Below are 23373 nucleotides of genomic sequence, written 5' to 3' on the forward strand. Positions count from 1 at the left end.
TTAGAAGGTTTTTCTTTTTCTTTTGGGTTTTGCTTCACAACATGTTCTTCTATCCATGTTGTTGAGGTATTGTCTTTTGCGACTGTTTCTCGTGCCTTGGCTTGTAAACATGTAAGCACATTCAAGGGTACCATGGACAATTTGCCCATTTTGTACACCTAAGATGTTACTGAGTTGTATTTTGTGAGACAAGTTGCATTGAAGCAACTCGTCTTGGGAAATCTTGGAACATGTGTTCAATGCCACATCGTTCACACATGGGTCGCAAGTTGTCAGTGACTATGGGCATGGAAGTATGCTAAATTGTGTAGTCTGCCATCTTGTGAGGTCCATGATAATAGAAACATTGGAGTGTTCGATTAACTACTTCCTGAGCAGTTTCTACCCTTTGGACTGTTTCTGTTTGGTGCACGAGAGATGGAGGTTTTGAGTCAATTATGGATGAAGCGGGACACTTTTTAGTATCATGGTCAAAGGTCTTACAATATATGCAGTATAGAAGAACAGGTGCCTTGTATGCACGATGAGGATCGGGATGGTCATAGTGATTGCACTCAACACAAGGCATTTCATTCCTCACTTGTAGAGGCATTAAGGATGTCTGGTTTTGAAGGATCTCATCCTCTCTTAGAGATGTTGGCTGTAAGGTTTTAAGCAAGGTTGCATAGAATTCTGGGAATGTCAATTTCGAGATCGATCTTTCTTTTGCCATTGTTTCACTTGGTTAAGATGAGGAACACCTCATCGCATGATCATCTTCCAGCATGTTGTCATCTAAACGTATTGCTTCTTTACAACATTGATCGAATGTTTTTGGATTGGATACAATGATCAACTTGTGTAAGTTGTTATTCTTCAAGCCTATCATGAAACATATCTTCAATTGAACATCATTTAATTTTTCCCATGACTCATAACGTGAGTCCAATAGTTTTATCCGAAGGAAAAAATCTTTAATGGATTCATTTGGTTGACACTCAATTGAATAGAGTTCTTTTACTGCACTCCACCGATCACCTTGTTTGAAAAAGCAGAAAGGCTGATTTAAAGGTTTTGAAGTTGGTCTTGATCATTGATATCAATGCGATGAACCATCGACTAGCTTTTTCCTCTAAGCATAGGTTCAACACATGTACCTTAGTGGGGCAGGTTGGATTTCCAAAGGCTTTACATCTCTGTTCAAACATTTAAATGAATTGCCCCACATGTACCTTAGTGGGGCAGGTTGGATTTCCAAAGGCTTTACATCTCTGTTCAAACATTTAAATGAATTGAACAGGGTCTGTTGTTCCGTCGTATTTGCCCATAATTTTAGAAATTTGTATGCGGTATTTTTGTATGTCACTGAGGTCGTATGCTAGTGCTCTTGTTGGGAGAGTCTCACTGAGTCCTTGGGCTACCCTCTTCCTAGACTAGTCAGTATGTCCAAGGTGTGGGCATCCAGGAAAGGGTTGGTACTTATAGGATTTTTGGAGATATTAGGTAAGGGACCAAAGCCCAGTGGGATCGAAGTGATAGGGGGTGTAAAACTCGATGAAACGCTTGTTAGAAGGCATGGCCAATAGTATTGGGAGGTGAATTTGTGGCATAGATCTCAATGGCTCGAAGATGTCAGCCATTGGGTTTAGTCCTTGTGTGATCCCTGGTAATCCCTTTATTCGTGACCATGTCGAAGTGCCTAAATGCTCCTTAATGAGCAAGCACAAGTTTTTTTTTTTTTGCTTTTTATACTCTTTGTTGGGTCAAACAGATATCGTTTGCCCTAAATAGCTTAGGCGCTATATGCACGTGAACGACCTCTTAGAGATTATTTTTTGAGAAAAGCGTATGCTAGTAACTTCCCAGATGGAAGAGGAGGTCCTAAAACCTATTTTCTATCACTGTCTCAAGACAAAAAAAATTTAGGCCATGTCGAAGTGCCTAAATGCTCCTTAATGAGCAAACACAAGTTTTTTTTTTTTGCTTTTTATACTCTCCCACAAGCCATTATAGCGTCAAGAAGCTTGGCGTACTCTTCGTTGGATCAAATGGGTGTCCGTTTGCCCTAAATAGCTTAGGCGCTATACGCACGTGAACCTAAGTTGTAGAAAATGACACGTCGTGAATCGGACTTCATGGAACTATTAAATTTGTTTTTTTTTTGGCGTGGTTCTCGAGGGTGTGAACCCTTTGATTGTGAAGTTGCAGAAAATGGTTTACGTCGTGAACCGGAGGACTTCATGGAACTATTAATTTTTTTTATTTTTTTTGCACGCGATTCCTGAGGGCGTGAACCCTTTGACCGTAAAAAATGGTTCACCTTGTGAACCGGACTTCACGAAAATATTAAATTTATTTTTTTGGCACGATTCTCGAGGGCATAAACTCTTTGACCATGAAGTTGCAAAAAATGGTTCACGTCGTTCACGAAAAAATTAAATTATTACTTTTTGCATGCGGTTCTCGAGGGCGTGAACCCTTTGACTGTGAAGTAGCAGAAAATGATTTACATCGTGAACCGAACTTCACGAAAATATTAAATTCGTTTTTTTTAATAAGTCTAGTGGGAAATATGAATTTTTCTTTTTGGGGGGGATATTTTTGGATTTAAAATGAAAGGGAGATGGGCATTTTCCCAAAAAGATAAGTGGGAATCAAAAAAGTCAACCTTTTAATGACACCCTTTACACTCTTTATAAATGACCCCCAAAATGGACAAATTGACAACTCATAACCATCTACTCATTGAATGCTCATTAGTCTTAATGAGTTATGTAAAAAAAGTGATTAAGAATTAATCTAAGATTAATCTTTTCACTAATATTTTTCTCTTTTACACTAATCAAAGACTCTAATTAACCACTAATCCCTAATTAATTCATACAATTGAGCACATCATTAGATAGAGCAAGGGAATGCTAATCTTTGTGCATCAAAAAATGTGTAAGTTAATCTAAAATAAGAGATTAATTAGACTCTTAATTATGGTCCTCTTTTAAGGTAAAATTAAGCAAAGAGAGTCCAATTAATGAAAAAATTAATGTAATTAGGTGTTTTGATACATCTAGATACTCTCAAAACACTCAAAAACACGAATTTTGACTAATCATATGATTAATAGAGACCCCAATTAACACATTTTCTAAATTTTTTGCCTCTTGAGCAAGATCAATTATCCTTAATGACAAAAACCAGTCCATTAAGAGAAATTAGTCAAATTCAAGGGTTTTTTGATGGTTTTAAGAAATTTTTTGAAAGGTTAAGCTACTCCTAATACTTGCTAACACTGTAATCCAAACAATTTCAACACAAACACACCATTAACTAAAATTAATGATCTTAGTTCTATGTTTACCACTAAAGAGAGCTAACCTTCATAAAAAATTATATTCTATTGCATTGTTTGATGCAATGGATGCAAACTAAGCCTAATACAAACTAAGTGCAAGCCCTAAGAACATGAAAAACCACAAATTGCATTCTATTGCATTGTTTGATGCAATGAATGCAAACTAAGCCTAATACAAACTAAGTGCAAGCCCTAAGAACATGAAAAACCACAATAACAATAGCAAAAACAACAAATTAAGCTAAAAATTAAGCAAAAGGCATTCTTTTCAAAAACAAAAAAAGAGAGTTATTCTACACCAAATCTTACACAAATCACCATCAAATCCACATCTTTTTTATGGAAAACCATTAATCAAGATAATGGGCAATGGATTATGCGTAGATTAAAGAAAAAACAATGGAAAAGCCAAGGGATGGCTCCCCGACGAGACAGCGCCAAAAATGTTATGGCTCACCCTAACCCTCCTTGAAACACATCCAAAAGGAGATTACCTGATGAACCGCAAAACTGTCGTGAGGATCTTTCCAATCGCCGAGCTCGTAACCCTTGAGGTCTCCAAGCTCTACAACTCCTTGAGAAGCAATTCCATTGTGCCTCCTGTCGCGCGACATTGTCACACCGCCGTGTTGCACTACGCGTCCTCGTCCCTCCTCTCACCTCACCTCACTTCACTCACACACACTCACTAGCATGCATTAGGGAGAGAGATTAGCAAGAACAAGACTCACTAGCATGCATTAGGGAGAGAGATTAGCAAGAACAAGACTCAATTGCACAATGGGAGAGTATGTTGTATTATTGGAGAAATTCACTTATATACATGGCCAAAAGTGTTCACACTCACTTAAACTATGGCTGGCCGGGCACTTTAGGCTCATAAGAGGCCTAATGCTATTACAATGACTACTCTCATAATATATCCATGAAGTACATCACTTAGGACTTCATCCTAACTTGCTACCACATGCTCTTGATGCGGGAATCGCCATAAATACTCCGTCACATCATTACAGGTGTCCGTCCAAGTTATAGTTTTGAACACTATTGCTTCATATCTTAAATGTATGACCCTTTGGTGTATCTATCTTGACTCCTTAATGTAAGATAATGGCAATAGCTCTTGTTAACCCTAGAATTGGGTTAACATTAAGAAATAGCTCACTGTGTACTCTCATCATAGAGGCAGGATACAAAGTTGCATACTTTGCATCATGGAGCATTATGGCTAAGGAGGATTCTACAACATATGGGAGTGGTGCCTACAACACTGTAATGTGAATACTAGAGTTGTATGGCCATTGCTTAGAATCCTATGTTTCATGCTCGAATGAAAAACATTGAGATTCATTATCACTTTGTGCATGAGCTCATCATGGTCAGGGAGAGTGGTGCCTACAACATTGTAATGTGACAACAAGAATTGCATGGCCATTGCTCGAAATCTGATGTTTCATGCTTGCACGAAACACATTGAGATTCATTACCACTTTATGCACAAGCTCATCATGCCCAAGGAGATCGAGCTGGTCTACTACTCGATGATAGAGAATTGTGCAGACCTATTTACAAAGGCTCTTACACATGGATCAACAAATGGAGTAGCATCTTCATTGACTCGGCATCAGACCACACATGTAGTTCACCTTTAGTGGGTGGACATTAAGGGTGGGGGGTGTTTGATATCAATGCTCCACCCTTATATTATAACTTCCAAGCATCGGCCAGCTCATGTTTGTACGGCCCCCATTAGGAGGAGTTGTTATGGTGAGGAGTAAATTCAGAAATAATGAGAAATGTGATTCCATGAGTTTACTCCTCATAACATTAAATTCATAAATAATGAGAAATGTGGGAATATTAAATTCCATGAATTTACTCCTCATAACAGAAGCAGTAGCATATAGCCTTCGTCTTATTAGTTCCAGATCAGCCACCCATCGAAGCTCCCTTCACAAGAGCACACGGGTGTGGGGATTTACCATCTATTGTATCACTTTCCAGTAATACATTATTCTTATTTATTTCTGTTATTATGCAATTTGAGTTTCAAAGTGTTATGTTGTGATACTTTTGTGAGTGTTCTCTTGCATACACTATACGTTATATTCTTACAAATCATTCACACTCATGGCATGGTTACACAAATTCAATAATATCACATTGAAGAATTTTGGCCATTATAAGCCTATGTGAAGAACCTTCAATGAATTAATGTCTATACAACAAAGTGTCGTCTAGCGATTTCTAGATGTACTTGTTTAAGGATGGCAAGAAAGTCATTTTTGTGTACATATCTTTTAAGGACACTCTTTCGATCAATTTTATACACAATTCCTACTATCTTGATAGGGTGTTGCTTTTTTAATCCCATTACCCAATTTTGTGTACACACATCTTCTAAGGACATTCCTTGATCAATTTTATATAACATTCCTAATATCAATTGATAGGGTAATGTTCCCATTATGCATAACTTGAGGATCTTGGGGAGAAGTAGACATTAGAAAACACCAACACCACAAGAGGGAGCTCTGGTGGACAAAACATGGCTAGCTTAGATTTTGGAGAAAACAATCAAAAGACTTGATCCTAACATGGGCCTTGAGCCCTAATCACTAAGCCCTACCTTGAGCTTACCTTGATCCTCAGGCCTTGATCCTTGAGCCTCGAGCCTATGCCTTGAGCCTCGGGCCTTAAGCCTTGATCCGGCCTTGTGCCTCCAGCCCTTAGTCGCTTACACAAAAGCTAATAAGCCAAAGACTTACAAATCTAGGCACCCAATATGCCACAGACTTAAAAACCTAGACACCCATTAAGGGAAGAGAGCACTAGCATCTAAACTTCCAAGGGTGGAGACACCACTTTCAATTTGGAAGAGAGCACTAGCATCTAAACCTCCAAGGGTGGAGACACCACTTTCAATTTGGAAGAGAGCACTAGCATCTAAACCTCCAAGGGTGGACATACAAACGCTAATAAGCCAAAGACTTACAAATCTAGGCACCCAATATGCCAAAGACTTACAAACCTAGACACCCATTAAGGGAAGAGAGCACTAGCATCTAAACTTCCAAGGGTGGAGACACCACTTTCAATTTGGAAGAGAGCACTAGCATCTAAACCTCCAAGGGTGGAGACACCACTTTCAATTTGGAAGAGAGCACTAGCATTGAAACCTCCAAGGTTAGACATACAAATTTTTATTTGGAAAGGAGGAAGAGTGTGCATGTGAGTGTGAATGGGCAGAACTAGGAGTATATGGTGTTGACACCATTTGTTGTTTAGAAAGGAGGAGGAGTGTGCATGGGAGTGTTAATGGGTAGGGTAGGAGTAGGAGTAAGAAGAGTTATGGTGTTGACACCATTTGTTGTTTAGAAAGGAGGAGGAGTGTGCATGGGAGTGTTAATGGGTAGGGTAGGAGTAGGAGTAAGAAGAGTTATGGTGTTGACACCACACATGAAAATCTAGCATTAGCTCTTGAGTGATAGCCTAGGAGATGGAGAAACACGTGGTCCCAACACCATAGTGGGACACCTTAGGCATTGTCTCAATACACCACAACACCCCAAGAAAGATATTTGTGCATCTGGGTGATTGGGTTTGAAAACATTTAGTGTGGTTGTTGGGGAGCAATGCATCATTGCTTTGCTAAGGCTACTAAAGTACCAAGTACAGTATAAAAGAGGAGGATAGAGACAAGAATCCTCACATGAAGCAAAACATAAGACATATGTGAAAAAATATGATAAATAAAAAAATAGCCTATTTTTTGTTGCAACATGCATGAGAAAATGTCTAGTGCTACAATTAGCTCCACAAGCAATCTTTAGGAAAACCTTGAGTTAGCAATCACAAAAGAAGAAGAGCAAGTGGACCCATAAGGTCAAATTTAGAGAATTCAAAAGCTTAATCACTAAGCTCTAATTCAGAGAAGAGATGAAGATTAAAATAACATTAAATATGCCAAAACACTTAACCATTGCTAAGCCCTCGCAAAAGCACACTCAAATACACATTAGCCAATGTGATCCACCATTGAAGTAATTATATAGCACTTGGAGACCACTTTCTCTTGATAGTTGTCAATGTGTTAAACAATGTTCTTAAAGGAAAGAGTTTGGCATGCAAAGATCTTTTCCAATGTGTTTAAGGTATTTGTAAGTGACTAGTATGTGTATTTGCTAGAAGCTATGAAAATTTTGAAGAAACTATGTGTATCATAAAAGCCTACAAAGTTTAGGATGAATGTATTATTCTACAAGTGGGTGTATAAGGTCAAGTATAACGTTGATGGTTCAGTGAGCAGGTATAAGGCAAGATTGGTTGCCAAGGGCTATGCGCGAGCTTATGGCATTGACTATGAGGAGACATTTAGCCCGGTTGTAAGAATGGCAACCATGAGAACTGTCATTGTTATAGCTGTAGCAAAGGGTTAGTCTTTACATTAGATGGATGTAAAGAGTGCCTTCTTGCATGATGATTTACAAGAAGAAGCATACATGGTGCAGCCACCAGGTTATGAGAGTGATGCACACTAGGTTATGAGAGTGATGCACACCTAGATTTTATGTGCAGGTTACGCAAAGTCTTGTATGGCCTGAAGCACGCATCCAAAGCATGGTCAAACAAGATCGGGGAGTATCTTATTACCGTTGGATTTCAAATATCCAATTCAGATTTTTTACTTTATATGGAAAAGACAGATAGAGGGATCAAGTTATTAGTCATCTATGTTGATGACTTGATTATTATTGGTGATAGTGATGCTGACATACATGATGTCAGGTGGCTTTTGAAGCAAAAGTTTGAGACGAAGGATTTAGGTGAGCTGTAGTATTTCTTGGGCATAGAGGTGGTGAGATCACCCCATGGCATTTTGTTATTGCACATGCAGTATGGCCTGGACATGTTGTCCAAGTATGATATGACAGGTTGTAAGCCTATTTCAGTGTCATTGGAGCAGAACACAAAGCTTTCCAGTAGATAAAGGTGAGCTTTTGCATAGTGGGTAGCTTGATCTACATAACCATTACTAGGCCAAACTTGAGCTATGTTGTTGGACTTGTGAGTCAGTTTATGCAAGCCCCTAGGAAGCCACACTTGGATGCGGCTCGACGGATTCTCAGGTACATAAAGTCCATGGTTAACTATGAACTTTTCTATGAGGCTGGATTGGTAGTGTTGCAAGCAGGAGATCTACGAGTGGTTTTATGTTTTCGTTTAGGAGTGCTGCTATGAGTTGGAGTAGTAAGAAGCAGCCAACAATTGGCTTGTTGAGTATACAGAGGCAGAGTTTATGGGTGTTGCTATGGTAGCTTGGTTTCAGAAGCTATGGGTGAGCTTGTGAAGGATGGGGCGGTTGTCATTTTTATTGTGACAACATGAGTAGCATACAGTTAGTAACAAAGTATATCATGCTAGAACAAAGCACATTGAGGTGCATTATCACTTTGTGAGGGAGAAGGTTCAAGTGATGTAGATGTGGTATATTTCAACACAGAGGATTAGGTGGTTGACATCTTCAAAAAGGCATTGGGTTAGAGAAGCTCCACCAGTTTAAGAGCTTACTTAGAGTGCAGTGTGCCGAGTTGAGCTCGAGGGGGAGTGTTGAGATATTGAGCTCAACTAGTTCTATGACGAACATTAATGACCTGCCTGGGTGATAGCTTCCGCACTTATGCCACTTACATGGTTGGTGAGAGTATGGTTGATATGCCACCGGTGGATGATAGGCTATGTGATAGCCACTTTGGAGAACTAGAGATATGGCATAGTTATAATGCTAGCCCATATAGTCGGATTCACACTATGGACCGACCATTGTATATTATTGTAGAAGAGTACTTTCCCTTTATGTATCTAATCTTATTTTTTAGTTATATTGTTGTAGAGAAGAGAAGAAGGTAAAAGAAAATTCAGCCATCCATCTCCCTTTTGTGTCTTGCACTCTCTTGTGTGTGTGTGTTTGCTTGCAAGGAACTCAAGCTCTCCATTCCCCCGCATTCTCTTTAGTTTGAAGCAAAGAATAGGCCTTGAGATGAGAAACTTTCAATTAAAGGCCAAAGATAGTGCTTAAAGTCAACCCACTAAAAGTAAAGATATGCCTAAGGCACTCTTGAGCTCACAAGAGGCACACCAATGTTTATACAATCTAGGATAAGAGGGTGATAATGAAGAACAAGGATATGCAATTAGCTAGAAGAGTTTGTAATGAACCTAGCCTTGCTCTATAATAGTTTTACTAAGATGTATTTTCATCAAATATCTAGCTTTGTTTATAATCTTTTGAAATAAGCTTTTCTAGTATTGACACAAGCTTTGCTAGTATTGTATTGATAATTTTAATATTTTCAAAATCTAAACCTTATTTTCATCTCCAAGAGTGTCTTTTATTTGATGAAAAGTTTAAAGTTTATATCTCCTAGTTTCCTCCTTGTATTTGATGGTAGACATGGCTCCATAAAATATTTATTACATTTCTTAGGATTACTTTGAGTTAAATTGCATAAACATGATTTGCCTCTTGTCTACCATATGTGAGGGAAGATTTGCCTCTTGTCTACCATATGATTACATGGCTTTAGGAACCAAAAAAGGACACCACCCATTCATGTGGTTTTGTGATGCCCCACAGACCTCTATGGGGTATCCTTTCAGGGACTAGACAAGGGAGGTGAAGTTGGAAGAAGATAGAGAGGCTGTAGAGGCTACAGATTGTGATGTTCTTCTACGTGATTTGAACTAAATAGTCAATCCCACATGAGATTGTTTGGAAAAGTTTGGGGTAGCACCCCAAATGACAAATGCCTTATTTCATAGGACTGCAAATGTACATTACCTACACATGCATATACATTGGCTACCTCCCTCAACTATCCCTAGAGGAACATCACCGATTATGGTATTTATGGTTCGCTTGAGGTGGAGTTTAGATGGATAGCTTGCTCCCTTTTCAATACAACCTCACTTCACTCTCTGCTGATAGCTCTCCACACACTAATAAGACACGATTAGGCAAAGACATATTAAATTCAATGATATTAAATTATTAAAGATTCAACTCTTGCTTCATGATTTTTCCCCATAGAGCTCCCCACCAAACTACAATTCTATAGAGAGCATTTCTTGCATATTTTGGAGGATGGTTTCATTGAGGGGACCACTACAAGGACATATTTCTCAATTCCATATGGATTTCCATTGGTTAAGTGAGAGCGAGGTTGCATAAATTTGAGTGAATTTTAGAAAAAAAAAGGTTACAATTTGACGTTTAATGGAATTATTCGTCGTATAGAAATTTTACCAAAATTCTATCATACATTAGTTCTATCGTACAATAAAAGATATCGTATCATATAACTACCCCACCTCTCCTTCATTTTATATCGTACAAAAGTTTTCTCTCCTCCCCTTTTCTTAGTGTTTTTTTATTTTTTAATAAATTATGTTTATTTAGTTTAATTTTTTAAAATTTTTAATTTTAATTTGATATATATATATTTTTAATTTTTAAAGCTTGATTTTTAATTATTTTTAAATTTGTAATATATATATATATATATATGTAATATCACATTTTGATCTCTCGTGGATCAAAATGTGTGATGTAGTGTGCTTCTACATTCTAGGCTCTTGTTGTGAGCTAATTTGCAAATGAACCTATTAACTAAATATAAATAATATAATATTAAATCACAATTTGATTCCTTGGCTCGTGTGAGCTAATGTGCTAACAAGAAATAGTCATCTATACATTTTGATCTTGTATGGATCAGTGTGTATATGCATTATGATTTCATGGAATCATTGTGTGCTACCCTTATCCATGATTACTAAAAAAATCAATTTTAACTGTGTTATCATAAAAATACTTTTAAGACATGTATGTATGTTTATCTGTGGTTACATTTCTTACATGGATTGACATTTATAAATTATAATGCTATTATTTAAATTTTCATTATATGTTTATTTGTGTTGCATAATCCAGTTATCAAGTTTAATTTATTAAACTTTGGCTTATTTTTTAGACACATCGTACTAGATATTCACTTCTCAAACTAGTTATTCACATCTATTTTAAAAATGAATATTTATAATTTACCAAACTTTTAAACGTGTTTTAGTATAAATGAATTTCTAAATTATCTTATGTATTTATGATAGATCATGGCGCACACTGGAGAGAAGAGGCAAGAGCGAGTACCTAAGCCTAGGGTTAGATGTTTTATTGGCAATGCTATATTTTGAAGATGGAGGATACAAGGCTGGCATAAACTTTCAAGAGCACCACCAATTTCAATGCGTTGTTGCTTGATGTAAGCAAACGAGGGCTTTGCATTCATGACATCCAAGTATCCAAGACACTTGGAAAAGCGTGGGTTAGTAGAATGGCATTTGAAGGGTGAGGATCGAGACAGATCTTGGGACAACTAGATGTAGTAAAGTTATCAAACGCGATCATTGATACCTTGCAAGCTAAGGTGCGGCTTGGCAAAGTACATCAAATGTTCCAAAGCTTCAAGTCCTAAGCCGCAATGGTGGAACCTCCCTCCTTTGATGTTGTCCCCCCTCAATGTGAGGAGAGCCATCAAAAGTGAACATTCCATTGAGCCTACATCCGTTAGGCCTACAAAACAGAGTGACATGCCTCAACGACTAGCCTTTACGCAAGCTAACAATTTATCTCCCTTGGTGAAGCTTGTATGCAAGAAAAATATGCAACCTACTTTAGATTCATGCCTCAATGTGAGGAGAGCCAACAAAGTGAGCATTCCATTGAGCCTACATCCGTCGTTAGGCCTACAAAACAGAGTGACACACCTCAAGGACCAGCCCTTATGCAAGCTAACAATTTAGCTCCCTTGGTGATGCTTGTATGCAAGAAAAACATACAACCTAATTTAGATTCACACGTGGGCTAAGGAAATTATGGCATTGTGTTAAAGGTTAAAATTTTTCAAAGATGAGTTCTATGCTGTAAAGATCTTCAAGGGAAAAAATAATGCAGAAGCACTAGATATTGCTTTGCAGCTCTTGAGACCAATCACATGCGTAAATTTTTGTAAACCATGTGTTGTTGGTTCGTTAGCACTTCTTTGTACATCTAAGCAAATGGTGATCTTATGGCTCCAATCTAGAGCACTAGCACACTTTGGCTTAGTCAGATGGATCTCGCCAACCACCAGCTGACTTTGTTAGTCTCCCCAAGGACCTTGAGTGGTTGGATAGGGTTCACAATCAAAATTTTCAAATTATCCACCATGGATTTTTCTCTACCTTGCATGATGTGCATAAAAAAGGTGTACTTATGCATGGCAAAAAACTTCTATTATATTTTCAGAGAAGTTTGAAAATGTTCACATTGGTGTGATTGACGGAGGCACGAGCATAGAAAGAGGCTGTAGAATACATACCCTACCATCAAAAATAACTGCTTGGATACAAAGCATCAATATTGAAGTAAATTTAGGCATGTGGCGCCACAATAATTCAACACAATGCTCCCTCCATTTCATTAATTATCAAGAGTTCAACTCCATCGACTATATCAAGTCAAGAAACTTCTTTGTTTTGTCTCATTTGAAAATCTAGCTCATACATATTCTGTAGGTTAGCTTGAAAAAGTAACCAACCTAGCCATGGACAAGGTTCCAAACAAACGTCCTCACTCCTATAAGTTTTGCTTGCTTTTACATGTGCATCTAGATATCAAATTTGTATTTATACAACTTCTAGTCTTCACCTTGATGAGAGGAGTAAATGTAAACATTTATGATCTTTATGAAAATTCACAAGTGATTCATATCTATATGAAATGGATATGTATTCAAAACATGCACATTGAAGATTTGAGAATGTAACAATTTGAGAAAGTAACATGTTATCTTAAGAACGTTACCTCCAAGTCTCTGGTTCTCAAGTTAGCTTCATGGGATGATCCTTTTCAGATGATTACTGATGCCAGCAATTTAGCCATAGGAGTTGTCCTCCAGCAAGAAGGGTGCCCAATGGCTTATCATAGCTAGAAATTGAATGACAAGAGAAGAACTATTCAGTATATAACAAAGAGTTATTGGGAGTGATGACGGCTCTTAAGCATTGGAAACATTTTGTTTATGGGAGGAAATTCACAGATCATCAAGTACTTAAATGGTTGCAAACCATGCCTACTGCCCAATGATGTGATAGACAAGCCAGGTGGAGTCAGATTTTCATGCAATTTAGAGTTATGATTGAATAAATCCCTGGCAAGAATAACCCATTATCGATGGTCTAAGTTGCAAAGGTACCATTCAGACTCTGCAAGGAGAGTCCACTATGCTCGAAATGCAGGGAAATAATTTAGACAGTATGAAGGCACAATACGAGGATTATTTGGAATTCAGAACATACAAAGCATGACTATTGTTAACCAGATTAGTAAGTTTTGCATGCTCTTTCTGTGCAAGCAAACGGTCACAAGAGAAGATATCACTCAATTGATTCTTCACCTTTGGTACCCCATATGTAGTTTGCTAAGGATAATTACATATGACACATGGATCTCAAGTATGCTTCACATTTTTGGAGAGCGTTATTTGACAACTTTAAGCATTGTGATTGCTTCACGTTTTCAATGATATCGTGCATCCTCCAATACAAATTGCCAAGTACAAAACTCTATGTATCAGCCGTGCGCAAGTACATAACAAATGGGTTTATAATAGTTACAATCTTATCTATGTTTCTTTAAAAAACAAGACTTTGTACCAAATTAATGCATTTGTAAGCAACCTCAAAAAACTTGCCATTTTTTTCACCCATTTCAAAATGCCGATCAACCGCCATCTCAATTATACTGGCTTTACCAGTGCTTTAACACAAGCATTGGCAGCACAAAAGATCACGACACAAATTTGAATGATGACTAAATAAAGCATACATAAACTAATTCTCTTAAATAAATTTGACCACAAAGTTTGCCTCCAATAGTATTTGTTGTATGAAATTAAACTTATCAATATCTTTTAGTAGCAAGCAAGTTCATTGTATATGGCAACACATGGAACCCAAGTAAATTATAGGTATTTTACAATCACGTTCTAGCGTGCTAGCTTGTAGTGTGAAGCATTATCTGATACAATAGATGTTACATTTTTCTGCCCACCTAATCTTGCAATAGAATGCTCATATATTTTTTCAATATATGAAGCAGACGTCTCTCATAGAGAAGTATCAATTGTATCCAGAAACACAATGCTACATGGAAAAATACACAAAACATTTATTAGTGGCTTACATTGATTATTAATCCAACCATCAATAGCAATGGTACATCCATATGATGGCACATAATCAAACACTTAAAGTTTGCTCCACATGATCTCTATTTAACATAATTGAAGTAATATAGTTTATAGATTTAATATTTGTTAATATTAGTTAAACCAAATTTTCACTTTAGTATAATTTTTGTTGAAATATTTTGTAGTAATGTAAACTCCATAATAGTTCATTTGTGTGCTCATGCAAATTACTTCATCATTGGGCGATAGCTCAGTTGCTAAGGTGTTTCGTTGTCAAAACCCAGGTTATGGGTTAGAACCCTGCTGGCTACCCCGATTGATGTGCCTTGCCCCTGATTTGTGGGATAAGGGGAGTCCCATGGGTACTAAGCCCGTCTCTTCTCTAATGCCAAACTTTGAATATATATATATATATATATATATATTATAATAAAACTACTTATAAATGTAAAATTTATTTAGGACATCTAAATAAATTTTATTCTTGGGGCTTACCTCGCTTCTCAATGCAGAGAAAAGAAATCACGTGCAAAAATTTTGTGTATATAGCCATTATGAAACCTTATCATACAATTGAAGAAGTTAATCTGAATTATACGCCGGAATTAACTGAAACATTAAACGATTTATGATATTTGCAGTACATCCAAGCACACCTTCAGTGTTCAACAACCATTGAATTGGTAGCATACAACACCTGTCCACAGAATCTTAACTCTACGGGGTTAAGGGCGCACAACTCGAGCGGCCCCGGCTCTAGTCATGCGACTCACTTTATAGAGTAGAAATGGTATGTATTACAAAAAAAGTTGCAAGCAATTGTGACAATCATGCAATTTTCATGTATGTTACAAGGTGGACATCCTTAAGCAATCAAAAAAGCTAAAGGGAACCAAGGCATGGATTGCAGATATGCTTATGCCAATGCCAGCATAACTTAAGCAAAAAGGTGTTTAGTGATAGCTGCTACCCAACATTCACTTATTCTCTGGATTGCCTCTCTATCTGAGACAATAGCATACCTTAGATTGTGCCAAACACTTTGCCATAGAGCCACAAATGCAACAATAAAAGACAAGTAAGAGGGTAGAGAGAAGAGAGAAGAGGAAAGCTCAAAAGTATTCTATGAATCATATACACAATGACACATACGAAAGACTAGCTTTCACACGACAAAACAAAACTTTTTAAAAAAAGTCCATGGCCACTAGCTCTAGTCGTAATACGCAAGTATATACATGAAGTTTGTGACTTTCTTATTTAGCATTAACCTCAAGGTAAGACCGCTTAATAGATTCTAATGTCATCTTACAAAGAATGGGCTTCCGTTACAAGTGCACATAAAAGAGAAAAACGCCTTACGATAGGACGGACGGATGAAACATGTCACCTGGCTAAGTGGTTAATATATTCCCCTTCTAATGGGCACCGCATCCTTGTGTCACCAAGCTCAAGTGGTGAAGATAATGCCGATTCCAAATAGATTGATGAACGAAGATGTAATCGGCGAAGAGACTAATCCACATGCTTTGGGTCCTATTGGAGATAAGAGTTTGGTTGGCCGTTGATCTAGGAAGCATGTCGAGGCTGCATGTAGTATATTGTAGGCATAAAAATACTTGATGTGAGGCCTAATCTCCAAGGTTGGAAAGTGTTTGAACCATGCAAAGAAAGTGGGCCCATAGCTTTGCCTTGCAAGTTCATGTGCCAAGAGGGTTATCTTATTGGCAATGAAGGATGGTGGTTGATAATTGTTTGGCACGGCAAGGTATGATTCCAATATCTCATGATAAAATTATAGACTTGTTACTTGTTGTATCTTTGGTGGTGAGGTTTTGTTGTGATGGTCAATACAAATGAAGAAGAGGCCCTTGTTTTGGGCACCTTTTCCTTGGCCAAACTGTCACTCTCAGCCCTTATGGGCCTTGGGTATTCCTGTCTTGCCTGAAACTTACCATGTCAACATGAAATGCGTCTTGAGTTTGTCCTAGACTTGTCCCATTTAGTGTCAAATGGCCGGCTTATGGCCTAATAAGCTATGTGGGTTACATTTGTTGCACACATGGCCAGACACCATGACCTAACCAAATTGCATTTGGTAGCTATCCTTGGACCAAGGTTGTTCAATGCTCATCCAAAATGTTACTAATTGTGTACTTATTAGGCGATGGCCATGAGGTGCACACACGACACTTACAATACTCACAAGGGCTTTGCACTTCACGAGCACAACTTGCACTCACAATAGTTAGCACTTCCACCAAGCCCCCAAGTACTATTTTGGATGTGAGAAGGCCATGGAGGGCAAAAGCTTGGTCCATGGTACAACCCATCGCCTAAATCTCCCACTAATGTATAGGAACCTCCTAGATCTTCAAAGTGGACAAGCTCTCCATCGGTGTTAAGTAGAAAGGCATATTATTTTGTAGGTTGTGTATGTAGATGTATGTAGGGCTGGCTGCAAGGGTTAATAAGAGGTGTTTGGGCTCAATGCTCTCTATCGCAAGTCTGCGCAAGCAAAACATTCCAGCACCACCACCATAAACATGCAAATCAGAGAGCAACCTGATGACCAGTTCTCTTCTTAAATTACAGGCAGACCCCCCTAAAAAAATGTTACCAACTAAGCACAAGGCCTCCAGAGGTCTGTTCACTCACAGTTCACTCATTGTACTGCACATGAACCTTCTAATAAAGCAAATACACCGCTTGGTGGTGGGGGGGCCCTTAAGTGCGTAGTTGGGACCCAATTGGATGTACTCTCTACGTCTCTTCTCATCTCAGATTCCTTATTGTTCTCTTCCAAGCAATAAACACACGTCTTGATCAGCATTAACGCTTCTGTGGGGCCTACTGCAAGTCAAGGGCTCACCCAATAATTGGTGTTCCAGTAGGTATTTTTTAGTAAAAGCAACAATAAGTGAATTTTTAATACACAATACTTGTGAGCATGCATTTTCTTGCATCAAAATAGTGAAATTCAAGATCATTGAGAATTTATCCTAAATTACCATACCCAAATACTAATAACAGTTTACCTGCCTCCAGACTAGTTTATATGATATATCTTCACCTCTAGTTTTGTTTCTTACCCACAATTAAAAACAAAAAATTAGAGTCCTCAGAAGTGACGAGGCTTCAATTCAGACCCTTGATTTCATTCCCTCTTGTGCCCTCCAATCTGTGCATAAGCTACTCAAATAGTTTTAGGTAGGCAGTTGGTAGCCGTATGGGATAAGAGAAAGAATGTATCAAAAGTAGGGTTAAGAGGGAGTAAGATGGTGAACTGTTAAGCGGTCACACTCTATGAAGCAACTATTGAAAGAATCCGTTAAAGCAATGCGCTGTAGTATACCTTTGTGCATCTTTGTCATGAGCTCTATGGATACTAGTAACTGCTGCTTCAATACTGCAAGCTTTCCAGATCAAAAACTACAACCATCCCCCAAATGCAGCGCAGGTTTGAGAAATCAAAACCAAAATCCGGCTTTTCCAAATAATAATTTTCTGGATGCTATGACAAAAATCTATGCAGTCCATGGCATATACCCACTGGCAGAGTCTGAAAAAGCTTCTTCGGCTACAAAAGAAAACCCCATGCAACCCTTTACACTTGAAGCTTTCATGCATGATCATAGCCTTAACATTTAATAACTAGGCCTGAAACAAAATTGTAAAGCCAGCCAATTGCATTAGCTTCAAAGGTGTTTTCAGACCTCCTTGATTGAATGATTTTTGAGTGCTGGGTCAAAAGAAAAGAAAGACAGAAGGTCTCCTAGCATTGGGCCGAGAAGCTGACCATTAAATGCTAGAAAATGTACTCCCTTCAGGAGGCTGTGGCAGCTTTCTATTATGTGAGGAAGCCATCTCCCGTTTCAATTCTGTCAAAATCTTCTCCATAGTATACTCTCGTCGCCAATTAGCCAACAAAGGGAAATGCTTCTTCTCAATCTGCACATCATTAAATCAGTTACATAAATAAGAAAAAACCCTGGCAATCTACTTAAGAAACCTATAACAACCATGCCACCCAGTTGGTAAGGAGTTTGATTCTGTTGTCACGTGCCGCCCAAGTTCAAACCCTGCTGGCTGAAGTCACTCGACACAACACTAAATAAATACATAACATTAAATGATCTTTAAATGTAGACAAGCATCTAGACAAACCAGCCTGACACTCATTTCAATTACACATGCACTTTGTTCTTCTTTTACCGAGTCCATAAGCAGGTACATACATTCCGTTAAGACTCCACTTCTGACATTTGGTACTAGCCCAATGAGAGATACTTGTGGGTCATCCCCGTGGTGTGCTCGGCATCAAAGATCTGGTGCCTCGACATCGACTTGGATATTCTACATCGGCATACCTATTTGTTTTGTATTCATTCAACAAGATCCCTATTCCCTCCTCTCTCTCTCTATATCTCTATCTCTTGGACACGTGATTGAGTCTGTCACATCACGCCCCGCTGCCTGCTGGGCTTACAGAAAAGCACTTCTTATAGTTGTTCACCATGGATGCAGGCATAGAGGTTTTGACTACCTGTAAGCTTCGTCCTCTTGCTGCGAATGGCTGGCAATCGTAGATGCCAAATCTGGAGCGGCTAGAGGGGTGGGTGCATGAGGAGGGAAGCAGGCATCTAATTCTTGATGGGAAGATGCCTTCTTTGTTGCCATCCGCGCATCCCACGACCTCCGTTAGATCCCTCATCAAGTGAGTACAAGGTGCAGTAGTCAACTCCCTCCAAGGTAGAGCAGCCAGCTCCCTCCATGCAGCTCATTAAGCAACCAGATGAGCATCCCTTCCGGTTTGACAACTGTTAGTAGCCAGAGTATCCTGACTCTTATATATTGGATCTCCTCATTCACATCTCAGTTATTGAAGGCAGCCCTTCACACACTCAAGCAAAGGAGATCCTCAAGTCCCAAGAGTTGTCTGAGACCAGTAGGAAGCTAGCATTAAAGCCTCCACAGCTCAGTGGGCCATCCGCCCCAGTAAGTTCAATGTGTGTGCATGTGTGTGTGTGTGTGTGTGTGGGTGCGCGCGCGCATGTGGTGTGGTGGTGTTTGGGGAGGAAAGGGGGGCCCAATGTGGTGTATTTCAAATACAAATAGTTTATTTGGTTGCATTCATATCTCTAGTGCTACCACAAATCTGGGGTCAGCGTGCTGCCTACTCCATCACTTATGTCTGATTCCTACCTTTGGCATCTATCAAAGTCTTCTGTTGGTTAACTCTACCATCATGTGCTTCTTGTTTCCCCACTTAAACTGCATTTTTAAATTATTGTGTGCCTGCAGAGTACAAAGCAGTGTGTGATGGCATAATAGAGCCACATTTAAATAGCTAACTTCAGTAGAAACCTGAGTTTAGGGTTGGGACACAAGAAAGACTAGAAAAAAGCATTGTTACATGAATCACAAGAAACTGTGACCTAACCTTTAGATTCCTTTTTATTTTGAGAGAGAGAGCATGCACACATCGCCATCAGAAGAAAGGATGCTCAATTTCACAGCACAATTGGCAAGAAAGGTTGCAATATTACCACTCCAGTATCCTGATTTACACAGGTCATGTTGATTTTGGAGTAGAACTTGACAGTTGGAGCCTTATCTGGGTAATCTTTATCACAAAAAAGCTTCAGCTGATAAATCCGTCCATCATGAACAGACTGCAGACAGATAATATATATTGAGGTAAGACACTATTAGAAAAAGCTTACATTGCAGGTATCTTATTTATGGCATTAAAAAAAGCATTCGAGTTCCAGGGATGTCCTTGGTTTTGTGTCTACAACACTATCCTTACGGATGTCCTTGGTTTTATGTCTTTGGAAGTGTCATGGGAACACTATCCTTACATAAACTAGTGCAATGATCCCTACATTTACAAAGTAATAAGTTATGTATAATTATTACTACATGTGCTTTTTACAATTATTGCCTACTTTTTTCAACCTTCTCCATAGATCAAGAATAGATCCTGTTTTTTTACCACTATCCAACTGTAGGATCAAAAGTGGCCTCACCTACCTTGCCTTTAATTCTCTCTCTTTGTTCGTGAAATGGTGTTTTATATGATATGTAAAAATTGACATCAGCCACATGGCTCACACAGAACCTATGGCCCCAAAAAAACCCCCACAAAAGATCCTCTGAAGGATCATGACCATGCAAACCTGTACACTAATAAGAAAGCCTCCTAGCCAAATAAGCATCCCAGATAAAAGCATCAAAGATGAGCCAGCCGAGCCACCGTAGACCATAACGAAATAACATCTGCATCCAGTAGTTGAGCTGAGAGAAGAGAAGAAAACTGCCAAAGCAGCAAACTGCGGATACGTAGAATGTGCCCATGTATTCCAGACAAGGAATCAAAGATGAACCCATTCCGTGTAGTCCAAATATGCCAAAGTCCTGTCCATCTAAGGAAATGGAATATCACAAGGTGACTGTCCGAAGAAATGACTTGAGGACAAATCCCAAATATCCACTGATGAGCCGAAACAGTAGACCTCTCTACTGCCTCCCAAACGCGAGAGACAAAAGATCAAATCTGACGGGCCATTGGACAACTCATGAACAGATGCATAACTGTTTCAGTGCATGTCGTGCAGAAGAAGCAAGAGGCCAATGTAATTTTACGACGGCTGAGCTGATCCCGTGTAGGTAACCCAACATCCTCCAAATGAAAACCTTACCTTGGTAAGGGAGTTTAGACTGCCAACCACGCATAAGAGTTTTCTGCCACCATGATTTAGATTTGTGCAATCCCCATATCTTATTGGCCTTGGCTGAAACCCAATCTTTCTCTGATACGAGCTTATGATAGACCTGGTTAGCTGAAAGTGATATCAAGTCACTAGATTTACATAGTGCCCAATCAAGCCAAGGCTGATCTGCAGATGGCCGAGGCAATGGAGTAAAAGGCTAAACTGCATGCATGATGTCAACCCATAGTGGCTGAAATGTCCGAGGAACCCTAAAGTGCTGCCGAATACGACGAAACGAATATGGCCTGTCACGACCAGGTGTCACAGCATCTCCGATTCTAACCAAGCCTAACCTGACCATGCGGTTGAGTCGTATGCGTGAAGCATCTCTGTCTGGCCAAACAATGACACGCGACTCCACAAATGTTTCGAACTGCAAAGAGTTCAAAAGTAGTCTTTCATGACCAGGATCCCACCGAGCCAATAGTAGAACTTCATGCCAAGAAAGGAGAATATGCGATAAAATGTGAGATGAGCGAATATGGACAGGATGAGCCGCATTCACAATGTCCCACCATGAAGCCTGCACGCGTGTCCGTCCATGTGACAATCCCTCCAACTCAATCAAGTCACGAGCCATGAATACCCAAGGCTGCTCCTGCAAACACATATCCTGAAAAAGCGCCCACCTATGCGCCACCATATGCAAGCGGACATCCAGTAAAGCAGCCCCACCCATTCTTTTGGGCGTCGTAATGTGATTCCAAGCTATCCATGTTTGACCCATAATATTTCCTTGCCTCTTCCCCACAGCATAAACCGAATGGGAGCAACCAAACGGAGAAGAGATTTGTGCGTCCAAGGTAGCAAAGGCAAAAAATAGGAAATCATGCTAAGCATAATAACCTGAGCTACCTTAACCCTCACGTGCATAGGCCACCCCTTGAGCTTTCCAATACACAAATTTATCCGAGATCCGAGCAGAAATCCAAGCAAGAAGCGCTTGGGGTCCACATCCACACCCACCGAATACCCAAGATGACGAACAATGTCTCCTGTATGCACACCACGGCCTTGCCACCCTAATGCCTCAAGATCGAATTCCGTGCATACAATGAGGACTGATTTTGTTGAATTTATTTTCAGCCCAGAAGCCAATGCAAAATTATTCCAAGCTTCCATTGCTTGATCTATATTGGCTTTTTCGGCCCTGAGAAACATAGAAGTGTCATCCGCATGGGCTTGAGCAACCAGTTGCTTGCCATGAGGGAGATGCAAACCAACCACTTCACCATGCGATGCCATAGCATCTAGGCGAGATAACATAGGATGAGTGGCTATGGCAAAGAAAAGAGGGCTAAGAGGACAACCCTGCCGGAGAGAACGGGTGAGAGAAATACCATCCGAAAGTCCTCCATTGAGCATAATCCGCGTGATAGAGCCAGAGCCAAGTAAATGCACCAAATTAGCCATTTTGGGACCAAAGCCCATGGCTGTCATTAACTGAGAAAGGAAAGACCAGCTGACATGATCAAAAGCTTTTTCAAGATCCAGCTGCACCATCACAATCTCTTGCTTCTTTGCCTTGGCATAATCCACTCCAATTTGAACATTAAGAATATTATGCAAAATATTCCTGCCATGCACAAATCCATATTGATATGGATGAATAAGAGTAGGAAGCACCTTCTGCAAGCGATTGGCAAAAATCTTTGTAAAGATTTTATACATAATATTCATAAGTGAGATCGGGCGCCATTGAGCCAAAGAAGTAGGCGAAGGGACTTTGGGCAACAAACGAAGTATGCCCAACTTCCAATCGACAGGCATATATCCCTCATCCCAAACCCTTTGACAAATAAGCGTCAAAGGCTCTGCAAGCTGATCAGCATATTTTCGGAAAAACTCATTTGTCAAACCATCCCAACCAGGGCTCTTTCCCATGGGAAGTTTAGAGAGAACAGCTTCCACTTCCCCTAGAGTAACAGGAGCATCAAGCTGAACCGCCACATCAGGGTCAACTTGATATCGTACTTCA

General features: G+C 39.3%; 1 protein-coding gene across 1 annotated transcript in view; it reads right to left on the reverse strand.

Annotated features, from left to right (window-relative positions):
- Nucleotides 1–18080: 18080 nt before the first annotated feature.
- The window catches only part of LOC147641635 (ubiquitin-conjugating enzyme E2 variant 1C-like), a 55800-nt gene continuing 50507 nt past the window's right edge, over nucleotides 18081–23373 (reverse strand). Inside the window, exons 3-4 of the mRNA XM_086796163.1 lie at nucleotides 20169–20294; nucleotides 18081–18570 (exon numbers count right to left, since the gene is read on the reverse strand). Coding sequence (XP_086652289.1) covers nucleotides 18421–18570; nucleotides 20169–20294 — 276 coding nt within the window. The 3' untranslated portion in view covers nucleotides 18081–18420. The remainder of the gene's footprint in view (nucleotides 18571–20168; nucleotides 20295–23373) is intronic.

The sequence above is a fragment of the Cibotium barometz genome, chromosome 1 (assembly GCF_041138505.1).
Source record: "Cibotium barometz isolate CiBa-2024 chromosome 1, ASM4113850v1, whole genome shotgun sequence".
Taxonomy (NCBI): domain Eukaryota; kingdom Viridiplantae; phylum Streptophyta; class Polypodiopsida; order Cyatheales; family Cibotiaceae; genus Cibotium; species Cibotium barometz.